The sequence below is a fragment of the Bos indicus x Bos taurus genome, chromosome 22, assembly GCF_003369695.1.
Source record: "Bos indicus x Bos taurus breed Angus x Brahman F1 hybrid chromosome 22, Bos_hybrid_MaternalHap_v2.0, whole genome shotgun sequence".
NCBI classification, from domain to species: Eukaryota; Metazoa; Chordata; class Mammalia; order Artiodactyla; family Bovidae; genus Bos; species Bos indicus x Bos taurus.
The window spans coordinates 12,373,496-12,385,541 of NC_040097.1; the positions used below are offsets into that span (position 1 = coordinate 12,373,496).

At 54.6% G+C, this 12,046-nt stretch overlaps 1 protein-coding gene across 3 annotated transcripts in view; it reads left to right on the top strand.

Annotated features, from left to right (window-relative positions):
* The window catches only part of NISCH (nischarin), a 62,263-nt gene that overhangs the window by 14,245 nt on the left and 35,972 nt on the right, over positions 1–12,046 (top strand). For 2 of the 3 annotated variants that reach the window (XM_027523599.1, XM_027523600.1), the window contains exons 7-15: positions 376–471; positions 2,059–2,211; positions 3,311–3,379; positions 3,879–4,064; positions 4,215–4,343; positions 5,687–5,800; positions 6,065–6,176; positions 10,274–10,398; positions 11,490–11,539. In XM_027523599.1, the coding sequence (XP_027379400.1) occupies positions 376–471; positions 2,059–2,211; positions 3,311–3,379; positions 3,879–4,064; positions 4,215–4,343; positions 5,687–5,800; positions 6,065–6,176; positions 10,274–10,398; positions 11,490–11,539 (1,034 nt within the window). Of the gene's footprint in view, positions 1–375; positions 472–2,058; positions 2,212–3,310; positions 3,380–3,878; positions 4,065–4,214; positions 4,344–5,686; positions 5,801–6,064; positions 6,177–6,730; positions 7,803–10,273; positions 10,399–11,489; positions 11,540–12,046 lie in introns of those variants that run through there. The other variant, XM_027523601.1, reaches the window with a different exon arrangement.

Below are 12,046 nucleotides of genomic sequence, written 5' to 3' on the forward strand. Positions count from 1 at the left end.
TTGAGGGAGGTGGTTTGGCTTGTCCCCCTCCTTTCCCCTGCAAGGCTGCCGAGGCCAGTGGAGTGGGGCAGGTGATGTTGCAGAGGCCCCAGGCTCTCCAGCTCTGGTGTCCCTGGCTCTCACTTTGTGTCCAGCCACCCAGCCCCAAGCAGCTGTTCAGAGAAACGAGTTTGTGTCTCTGTCTCACGGGCTACTTCAGAACATGTCTAGTTAGCACTAAAAATGAGAAAGCAGAGACTTAGGGTTTGAGTCAGTGCCTGCCTCGAAGGATTTGGGGTCACTGATGGTTGTGCTCCTTTTGTGTGTGGGTGGGACTTCATGGGACTTCCGTTAGAGTGACGATGCCCTTCTGAGACATAGCTGTTCTTGTTCCAGATAAGTCACTGTGATGCCAGGCGCATCCGGGGGCTGGTTGCATCCAAGCCCACCTTGGCCACAATGAGCGTCCGTTTCTCGGCAACCTCCATGAAGGTAAGCGCCACCTGTTAACCTTCCTGGGTGCTGTCTGAGGGGCAGGGCCCTGCACTGTGGTGCCCTCACTGCCATCTGTCAGGAATCAGAAGCCAGACTTTCCCCTGGGCAGCTGCACACTCATGTGGGACCTCCCAGTGCTTGACAGTCCCTGTAGCCTCAGGCTACATCATCATCCCGAATCAACACTGTAAAACCAGAGATTTTAAGAGCAGGGTAATCTCCACCCCCCAGAAAAGGTCACTGCTGCTGCTGCTGCTGCTAAGTCGCTTCAGTCATGTCCGACTCTGTGCAACCCCATAGACGGCAGCCCACCAGGCTCCGCCGTCCCTGGGATTCTCCAGGCAAGAATACTGGAGTGGGGTTGCCATTTCCTTCTCCAGAAAATGTCACTGGTTTTTAATAAATTTTCAGCAGCACGAGTGTCAGAACATTTAGTAGATGAATTGATGGAAATGTTCTCTAACTATGAAAAGCCCTGGCTTAGCACTCATTTGTATTTTGTTCTCAGTGAACTTGAGTAGGCAGGCGAGGTTGTGTGTGGTGGACCTTGTTGTTTATATGTGAGTGACACAAACTCACAAACCAAGTACGTTAAGAGGTTTTATCCCTTCTCTCTTTACATTTTTATGATTTGCATCTTAGTAATGACTTGACTTCCAGGTGGCGCTAGTGGTAAAGAACCTGCTGCTAACACAGGAGATGTAAGAGATGCTGGTTTGATCCCTGGGTTGAGAAGATCCCCTGGAGAAGGAAATGGCAACCCACTCCAGTATTCATTCCTGAAGAATCCCACGGACAGAGGAGCCTGGCAGGCTACAGTCCATGGGGTTGCCAAGAGTTGGACGCGACTGAAGTGACTTAGCAGACTCAGTAATCTTAAAGTTTTTCTAGAAAGAAGTATAGTGTTACTTTTAGAACTTAGAGGATCTGATGAAGATTTAGGTTTGAGGGAAAGTCTTTCTCTTGAGGCTACTGGCTGAAAAGAGGTGGCTTGTTTCAGGCAGCTTTGCCCCTCTGGGAGATACTCCCTGCTTCCCTGCTCAGGGAGCCCAGAGTGATCCATTGAGAGAGGAGAAGTCTTATCAAAGGGCATCAGAAGCCGAAGCGAGAAGACCTGCCTCCTTCCCAGTAGACGGTGCCCCCGTGCTCCCTGCTGCTGCCCTGTTTCAGCCCTCCTAGATTTTACCCTGTGAAGTAATGGTTAAAAGGCCTATTGTCAGCCGTGGGGGCCACAGTGCCAGCTTGTAAAGCACGGTTGCCTGGAAACACAGAAAATTCTGACCTTCAGCCTCCAAGATTTAAGCCAGAAAAGGCATCACTGTATAACGAGGCTCTTGTGAGCTGGAAAAGCGTTTGCTCCCGCAGCAGGGCCAGAACATATTCCAAGTGGCCGTTATGTTTCTAAGCTCTTCAGTTATTTCACAATTGTTTCGAGGCATATGAACCAAAGCCCCGTTTTAATGCAAGTTCACTTCCACATACTAAATATGCTCCAGCCCTTCCTGAAATTTTGCAATGATTGTTTTCCCAATGAGTGTTGCATGAGGGCTACCATGGGGGTGCTCACCAGATGTTCTCACACAGGAAGTCCTCGTTCCCGAAGCCTCGGAGTTCGATGAGTGGGAGCCAGCAGGCGCAGCCCTGGAGGGCCCCGTGACTGCCGTCATCCCCACATGGCAGGCTCTGACCGCTCTGGACTTGAGTCACAATAGCATCTCTGAGATCGATGATTCTGTGGTACGCCTTCCACGGCCTGACCAGACCCTGGGGTTGGGTGTTTAACACTTTACCAGAAGGACCACCGAAGACCTGCATCCAGTGCTCTGTGCACTGCCGGCAGTGCTTAAGTTAATGGGGTTATTTAAAAGTTATTTAAAATCTCAGGGCTTCCCTGGTGGCTCAGTGGTAGAGAATCCGCTGGCCAATGCAGGAGACACTGGTTCAATCCCTGGTCCAGGAAGATCTCACAGAGCAGCTAAGCCCGTGCACCACAACTACTGAGCCTGTGCCCTAGAGCCCCATGAGCCCGCACGCGGCAGCTGCTGAAGCCCACGCACCCCAGAGCCTGTGCTCCGCCACAGGAGACGCCGCCACGATGAGCAGCCTGAGCACAGCCGCGTGGAGAGTGGCCCCCGCTCTCTGCAGCTAGAGGAAAGCTGGGCAGCAGTATAGGCCCAGCACAGCCAAAAATAAATAATTGGTTTTTTTAAAGGAGTGCTTAGAACGAGATGAAGTGTATTAATTGTGTGTGCATTTGATAGCATAGACACAGTAAGTGGTGAAATTTATTCCCAAGAAGGGGAGAAGAAAAGTTAGTCCATAGGTTCCAGGGACATTCCTGGTAGTTCAGTGGTTAGGACTTTTATGTTTCCACTGTAGTGGGGACAGGTTTGATCCCTGATCAGGGAACTAAGATCCAGTGTGCCTCACAGTGCAGCCGGGAAAAACAGAACAGGTTCCAGATGTTCCCCTGTAAGAGTGACATCCAGATGGTACTTGGGCAGGAGTGTGGTTCCTGTGTTTGTGCGTCTCGATGGGGATAGGTAGAGTTGAAGAAGCACACACCTGCTTCTGTCTGCACTTGCTGTTTATCACTTTTACAAGCCAAGTGTTCTACAGAAGCAGTGCACTGGTGCTCAGCCATGGAGGCCCTCTGTTACGTGTTCCTTAGGATGTGCTGCTGGCTGGGCCCTGGGAGGTGTCCTGTCAGGGGCCCTGCACAGATGGCCTGCCCAGGAGTCTGTGGGCAGGCAGAAGCATCTGTCCCTCCTGTGGAGGGGCCGGAAAGGGTTCAGTCTCCTAGGGTAACGTCAGGTGTTGTCTTTTCTTTCACAAGAAACTGATTCCAAAGATTGAGTTCCTGGACCTGAGTCACAATGGAGTGCTGGTCATGAACAATTTGCAGGTAATTAGTGTCTTTGGAGACCTTTACTGTCTGTGAGCTTCTCACAAGGTCCCATTCTCCTGAGATCCAGGAGGCTGATGTGGCCTTGGGAGTCTTGGGATTTCTCTCATGGGCACTTGAAGGGTATCTGGGTGTACCAGAGGTTTGTAAAGGCAGAGCCTGCTGCCATTCCCTTTAGGTCGCAACAATGCAATGAGCATGTGTTGCTGTACTTCCCAAAGTATAAATACACATTGGACATGATAAAGATGATGCCTCCACTGTGAAGATGGACAGCCTTGTTTTCAAACCCTGCCTCTACTCCTACCCTGTGGGCCGTGTTGGCCCTGTAAACCTGTGCAGGGAAGAAGAGTTTCCCTTCTGAAAAAATGTCAGCGGGAACAGAGCCAACCTGCAGAACTAGTCATTGAGGCTGGAAGGCCCGTCCCCCTTCACGTCGGTGCCCGTTGTTTGGACCCTTGGCCTTAACCCCGGGACCCTGTTGTCGCTGCCGCCACAGCACCTGTACAACCTTGTGCACGTGGACCTGTCGTACAACAAGCTCTCCTCCTTGGAAGGGGCTCACACCAAACTGGGCAACATCAAGACCCTGAACCTGGCAGGCAACCTCCTGAGGCATCTGAGTGGCCTGCATAAGCTCTATTCCCTGGTCAACCTGGACCTCAGCGACAACAGAATCGAACAGGTGAGCTGCGCCCCAGAAGGAACACAGGGTTCTGGGGAGGCTGTGCCTCGACGTGTCACTTCAGTGAGAACGGGGGGCTTTTGTTGGCCGTTGGCTCGTGTTGTCACGTTGCTGAGTTGTTAGCGAAGGGACTCGGGGGATGCCTTTCAGATGGAAGAGGTCAGAAGCATCGGCAGCCTCCCATGTCTGGAGCACGTGGCTCTGCTGAACAACCCCCTGAGTATCATCCCCGACTATCGGACCAAGGTGCTGGCTCAGTTCGGAGAGCGGGCCTCAGAGGTAAGCTGCTTGGGGAGACTCAGCTGCAGGTGACATCTGCCTGCTTCAGAAGGCCGTCCTGACCCTGAGTGGCCTTTCGGATCAGGGAAGCCCACTGCCTCCATAGGAAAAGGCTCCCTTGCTCCTCTTCTCTTAGGGGCCACAGGCTGCCACGCTTCCTCCGTAGGCTGACCTCATGTCGCCTCCGTCAGAGCATCAGGCCTGGGGGGCTCTCCAGGAACCAACGGGCACAGCCTGAGTGTGGAGGGACTGTCTTCTACTTGTTAAAAAGTAATGTTTACTGTGGGCTTCTCTGGCGGCTCAGCAGTAGAGAACCCGCCTGCCAGTGCTGGAGATGCGGATTCCATCCCTGAGTCGGGACGGTCTCCTGGGGGAGAAAGTGGCAGGCCGCTCCAGTGTTCTTGCCTGGGATAATCCCATGGACAGATTATGAGCTGGCAGGCTCCAGCCCATGACGTTGCAGAATCAGACAGAAATTTAGTGACTAAACAACAAACAATGTTTATTGTAGGCAAGAGTCAAGAATAAGATACTTAATTCCAAGTATCTCATTTCCTGGACGACTTCTGGCCATAAAATCTCATCATAAACCAGATGTGTTTACCCACCTTGGCCAGTGTCACTTAGCCCAGTATCTGCTGTCTGCTGATGGTCACCTGCCCGCCCCACAGGTGCCCTGCAGGTTCCCCTGTCTCCTTGCTTCGAGCAGGCCACGCTCCCACTCCCCCCAGATCCCAGGCCGGAAGACAGCTGGAAGTCTGTCTGCGTCATCCCCCACCCCTCTGTGTGTTTTCCACCCCAGTGCCCCTTTCTCCACACTGTCACCAAGACATCAGCTCCCCTCCCTCGGCCCTTGGGACTTTCCCTCATTTGACCGCTCTGCTGTTCCCCACTGCCTGCCGGCCCGTAGCTCATTCCTGCACTTGCGGGTGGGGTCCCTGCCTTCCTACCTGCTTCCCATGCCTTGACTCTCCCAGCCTAGAAGGCTCTCCCCTTGCTCTTTGCAGATACGAGTTTCATCATGATCGGAGGCTTAGTTCAAGGCACCACCTTCCCCTACTCCCAGCCATCCCAGAGGCCTTCTCAGGGAGCCCTGTGCCCTGCCTTCTCTTTTCCAAGAGGAGCTCCCAGAGCCAGACTAGGCGTTGCGGGGCCTTGCTGGGTCACTCCAGGGAGCTCCCTGGTCGCTTCTATGGGTGGCAGAGATCTCCCTCCTGGAGGCTGAGCCCCTGCAGCCTTGTCTGTCCTCAGGGGGCCTGGCCCACACCTCGGCGGGACCCCGCCATCCTGCTCGCTCCATGCTGCCAGCCCCTGTGCTGATGGCCATTTTCTGAACACCGTAGGTCTGCCTGGACAACACAGTGACCACAGAGAAAGAGTTGGACACAGTGGAAGTGCTAAAAGCAATTCAGAAAGCCAAAGAGGTCAAGTCCAAATTAAGCAACCCTGAGAAGAAGGTGAGTCTTCGTGTGGGAGGTGGAGGAGTGGAGTCCTGGCCCTGCCACCCTGGCCTCCCCCTGGCTGTGTGTCCCTATCCGTTCTCATCTGTGAGATGGGGGTGGCCATCGGACCTGCCTCGTGGGGTTGCTGAGGGTTAGTCGAGGTCCTCCCTGTCCCCAGTGTTTGTTTGCGAGCACCATTAGCTCCTCACGTCTCTGGCTCTGCCCAGTTCTGTTCTGGATCTTTCACCTCTGCCCGGCTGACTCAGCACTCCCCCTCAGGTCAGTGAGGATTCTCGGCTCTCTGCTGCCCCCTGTGTCAGACCCAGCAGCTCCCCACCCAGCGCGGCTCCCACCTCTGCCTCCCTGCCCCAGCCCATCCTCTCCAACCAAGGTAACCGTGTATGTGTGTATGTGTGTGTCTGCCTCCCTGACGGAGCTGCACAGGCCCTGCCCGGGCCCCCAGCTGGGCTGGGGTTGGGGGAGCGGGTTCGGATGCAGGGAGGGCACGGTGCTGTTTGCACACCAGCCCCTCCTGGGGAGGCGCATGGCTGGGGGGTGCCTGGCTTGATTTCTCAGTTTGCTCAGTGAAGACTCCCCATTGCTCTGACACCCACATCCAGTTCCTCTAGGGTACTGCGGGGTGTGCTCTTTGAACAGGCTCGGGGCTGCTGGCCCATAAGGACCCCAAGCGCCTGCAGGCAGTGTGGGCAGGCTGGCTGCCTGTTAACGAGAAGCCAGGCCTCCTGGTTACTTCCCTGAGTCAGGTGCCCCCGCCCCGTCCCTGTGTGGGGAGTGTGCCTCATTGCCATGGCCCTGTTGGTGACCCAGCCCCGAACGCTGTGTTGGTGGGGCCGAGATGGGCTGTTGGTGGACCCATGGAAGACCAATCCCTTTCACCCACCCACTGTCTTAGCGTTTTCAAAGGGCTTTCACCTCTGAACCCAGGCATCCTCGGAGATGAGTGAGTGAAGCAGGTCCCATGAGTGTCTGCTGGCCCGGCCCCCACGGAAGAGGGGAGGGTGTGCCGTCCCGAGTGGAGCCGAGGCTCGGGACACACAGGAAAGAACGCCGCCCGCCCGGGCTCCTGGAGTTGGAGAACTTGGTGTGAGGTCTTGGGAAAACAGTTTGACCCTATGTTTCAAGAGCCAGAAAAACGTTCCCACCCCTTGACTTGGTAACCCCGCTGGTGGGGATTTTATCTTAGCGGGTTAAGATAACAGGGAAGGGGGAGGTGAAATGCTCGGCGCAGCGCTGTTTCTGCCAGCAAAACATGGGCCACGGCGGGCGTGAGAGAGAGGGAGGGAGTTTAAGCCGCGGTCCGGAGTGCCCTGCAGCCATTACCGCCGAGAGGGGAAGGTGGGATATGAAGAATGCTGGGTTCAGTCAGAGAGCCTGGGCCGGGCAGCTCACCAAGGTCACAGCCGTGGATGTGAGCCAGAGAGTGGGCGGGGCATGTCGGTGCCAGAGTCGCCATCTGTTTGCGTTAGTAACATTCTTGATTGAGAAGTTCTGGTTTTCTATTTCTTTTTTTTTTTAATGTAAAAGGGGAGGGGGCCTGTATCACTTTGAAGATGCTTCCCTGACCTGTCTCCTGTCAGGAGGGCCAGAGCCCTCCTCAGGCCCGCTCCCTGCCTCCGGCCCTGCGGCCTGCAGGGGGTCTGCGTGGCTAGGCTCTGGGGACCGGGAGGTGCAGCTGGCCCGCCCGGCTGGGGGCCCGCCAGTTCTCAGTCTGCCCTTGTCAAGGCAAGGAATCAGTGAGTGTGAGCAGGCGAGTGAGCTGTGGGTGGCAAGGGAGGTGTCTGCCCCCCACAGTTGCAGTTGTGGGGGGCCCCCCTGTGGCGGCGAAGCCTCTGCAGCAGCCAGAACCAGACTCAGTCCCCTTCTTCACCGCCCCGCTCCGGGGGCACCATGCAGTGGCTCACTGTAGCCTCCCCTTCCTTTCCCAGTCCTTGTACTGGACATTTAGACGTTGTCTCCAGATCCTCTTATAAATAAAACTGCAGTGGATGTCTCTGTGTGCACATCTCTTTCCTTTTGGTGAGAAACAACAAAGGTTGGGCCCCGTCTAGGCATTCTGATGTCCCCTGTCCCGTCCCCTGAGTGCCCCTTTCTGACCAGTTGTTTGTACAGACCACAGTCCAGGAAGGAAGCAGAAAGACTGTCCCTGTTCACATTTCCTCAGCTCCAAACAGGGTTTGGGAGGGTAGTGACAGGAAAATACTGGTTTTTATTGCTAATGTGGAGGAATCCACAGAAATTTGTGTTCAGCCATGTGCTACTGGACCTTGCCTGTGTGGGCAAGGATTTCTTCTGCAGGGAGCAGCTTTGCTCCCAGCCCGCTTTTGTAGAAGTGGACATACTTGCGAGTAAGCTGTCCCCCACCCCCTACGCCCGGAGGCCCGCCAGGAGGGGACTGTCCAATAAACACAAGGCCTCTGGTCACCTCAGGACCTGCTAGCCCAGCTTGTTGGAGCCATGGAGGGTTGTGGCCACGGGGACTGATGTGGGAAGTGTCGGAGTTGATTCTCCAGCCAGGCCAGGTCCAGGGGCTGAGAGGAGGCTGTAGAGACGTGGTTAGGAGAGCAGGCGCCTGGCCGGGGTGCCCTGAGTTTACATCGCAGCTTCCCTGGCTGTGGTCCCTGAAGCAGCTTGTTGCCTCCAGAAGCTCTGTTTTCTCTACCCTGCTTCATCGACTCTAAGATGCACGCACTCCACCTTCTGCCTCTGAAGCTGAGAGGCAGCTGTCAGTCAGTGCGTCTCGTAGTTGCTGTCAGCCAGCTGGTGTTCGTGATGGAGTTGTGGGAACACCTTCCGCGGACGCCTGCTAAGACCAAGATGGCGCCACATCCACGCATCTTAGATTTGATGAGCTGTGGTAAATAACGGGAGGCGTGCATGAGCTGACGCTGGGAAGCACTTGGCGCTGCTGCTGGTCCATCAGAAGCGGTCAGTAAGGGCTCCCCGCCTGTGTGTTTGTTGGAGGGTTTCCAGGTGACCAGGACAGTCCCCTGAGAAACTTGGAGCCTCTTGGGAAGCTGAGCAGTACCCCCAAGGGAGTTTGGGGCATTTGTGAAAGAGAGGTCTGTCTAGAGCAGAGAGGATTTTGCTCTGGAGGTGTATGTGAGGTGACTGTCAAAGGATGGTAGGATCTGAGCACGTGAGGGAGGAGGGGGTGGGTTCCGGGAGAGAATAGCATGCCTCATGCCTGGCTGTGTGCCTGCCGCCCTTCCTGCCTGTGCACAGCCCCTGCTGCTTTGCTCTGGGTGGGGTGGGTCTGGATTTGGACCATCTGCCTGCCCAGCCATGAGTAGAGGACCTGGGCTGTGCAAGTTGTCCTGACCCCAGGCCGCAACTGAGCTGGACAAGGGTGTGGGGCTCTGAGCTCTCTCTGAGTCATTTTGTTGGGCCGTGGTGACTGGTAGTAGAGCCAGGCGATGGAGGCGAGCCCTGGCCTCCTCGAAATTATGGTGGAATTAGGGGGTTGACACCCAGCATTCATCCAACCAGCTGTATTTAGGAGAAAGTTAAAAAACATTTTATCCTCAACCGGTCTAGAAAATGTTTGGAGTGAAATAATGGACCCAGATGAGCTGAATTCATACAACAACCTCAGCAGGCTTTAAAAACGGCCTGAATGAGTCAGAGTGTGCTATCCATTGCCGGTGGCCTTGGGGAGAGTCAGTGGGATGTGTCCTGTGGGAAGCTGGGCCTGGGTTGTCCTTGCCAGCCCCGGAGGAAACCCGAGCCAGCAAGCAGGCCCGGCCTTCTGATGAGGGGTCCGGGACTCCTGGATCCGTAGAGCTTCCCAGGGATGTTGGGTGGCAGGGTGGAGAGGCTTCAGCTCTGTCCCCAGGAAGAGGCTCTAGGAGCAAACGCGTGTAAGACTCCTGGACATTTTGCCAAACTGCTGTCTGAAAGGGCGGGGCAGCTCGCCCCGAAGTGCCTGCCTCCGCCCAGTCAGGCCACACAGCCTGACCTTTGCTGAAGTGAGAGGCAGAACTCTCCCTTCTCGGATGGTTCGGAGGGTGAGCTTGGTCTTGTGTCACGCCCATTGGCTATTCTTTTGTGGAATGTCTATTCGTTCTTTGCAGCCTCCTAGTGGGATTTCTTTCCCCCATTTTTTGTTATCTGTAAGAACATTTTATAGATTAAAGATACAAGCCTTTGACAAATACTGTGAGCACTTTTTTCTCATTTCATTCAAGTTTGTTTTTCTTACAGAAGTTTAGTTTTTATATAGTCACACCTCAAGTTCTTCCTTTGGATTCAGGCTCAGAAATTCCCGTCCTGAGATTAGATGAGCAGGCGTTCGTTCTTCTAGTTATTTTAAGGTTTTGGTTGTAACATTTTCTTCTGTAATCCACTTGCCTGGATTTGGGGGGTCTGATTAGCCCCCAGCCATGCTGTAGCCCGAGGACACAGCCCCATTTGTTGAATGGCTGCTCTCCTGCCCCGCCTGCCCCACCCGCCTGCCCCTGGTCTCTCTAGGAATCATGTTCGTGCAAGAGGAGGCCCTGGCCAGCAGCCTCTCATCCACCGACAGTCTGACTCCTGAGGACCGGTCCATTGTGGGAGGATGCTCTGATTCCTTGGAGTCCATCCCTGCGGGACAGGTAACCTCCTCCTCCTCCTCCTCCCCGGGGTTGGTGGTCCTGTGGCCCGCTCTTCTGCCTCCAGCTGTCTACAAATAGGAGGTGGCCGGTCTGGAGTCATGGCGGATGCGGCCAGTGCTTGGGGCACTCTGCTGTGTGGTTCAGGGTCTGTTCGGTTAGCATCTGTGTGTCTGTCTCTCTCTCTGGGCTGATGGGGTTAGGCAGTTTTCTCTCGCTGGGTCCTGGGGGGCGAAGCTAGGTAACCCTTAGTGCCTGTGAACAGACTTCCTGAGGAAAGCAGTTCAAAAGGTCCTGGGGGGGCTTGTTTGTGTTCCAAACCCATCAAGAAGTTTCTCCCCTGCTGTCTGGCACCTCTGGGCCATTTTGCCCATTTCTACCCGTCAGCCTGGTATTCTGGGATACATTGTGACTTTGTTACCTCCTCTGTGGCTGCTGCTGAGGGTCCCTGAGCTAATTCCTGTGTCTCGGGAAGAAAGAGGCCGGCAGGTGTGCGAGGGGCTCGTTTGCTGTGTGTGTGGGGAGTGTGCTTGGTGTCTGAGCCTTCCCAGCCCTGTCTTTGCTCACCAACACAGTCATGCCCTGTCGCACTGGGGCAGTGGGCAGTTCTGCTCTGTCCCAACACTCTCCCTTCACCCAGGGTCACAGTAGGAGGCTCCTGAGCCCTAGGTCTTCTCTGCTGCCCAGAGACCACTGGGAGGCCTTGCCAGGCCCTACACAGCCTCTGCTCACCATGTCCTCTTCTGGCCCAACACCAGATTGGTAGGCAGTCCATGTAGACTCTCTGGTATGGCACAGGGAACATTCAGGTGCCAGACCCAGAGGCACAAGCTGAGCTGCAGAGGGTGAGAGGCTCTGGTCCAGAGGTTGGAGGCATGGACTGGAGTCAGACCCAGGTGGGAACCTCAGCCCTGCTGTGCATTGGCGGGGTAACTGGGTGACTCTCTGTCTCTTGGGGCCCCGCGATCCACCACGAGGTGGAGTGCGGATAGCGAGGCGCTTCCTGCAGGGCCATGAGGGAGGGCTCAGGGCTGGTACCTGGTTCAGGGCGTGGCTGAGCAGCTGGGGGCTGACCCTGTTTCCTTTCCTGGCAGGCACCTTCTGATGATTTAAGGGACGTGCCGGGAGCTGTTGGCGGTGTGAGGTAGGGAAGACACCGTTGGAGAAGACACTCGGGGCCTTCTGTGTGTGCTCAGCGTGGGCTGGTAGTAACCAAGATTGTGTGAAAAATCTGTTCACGGAAGTTGCATAGAATTAGGTCTTCCTTTGAATAAATAAACAGATGAAATGGGCTCTGGTCTGTTCCACAGTTTTAATCCCTAAATTTTGCTTTTCACAAATGTTACCCTGTACTAGGGGTCAGCATATCAAGGCCAGTTTAGTCCATTGCCTGTTTTGTGCAATCTGTGATTTTAAAATGATTGTTCCAGTCTTCTTTTTTAAAAAATTTATATATTTTTAAATGAGACAAAGGTGATTTAATTATAACAGGTACAATTCACAAACAAGATTGACATCTTAACCCATTAGACACCTGACAACAAAGAAAGAAAGATACATAAAGCACAAATCAAAAGAAGTATAAGGGAAAAGAAAAAAATATATAATCATAGTGAGACATATTAGCATTTCTGTGAGAATACTTTATTAA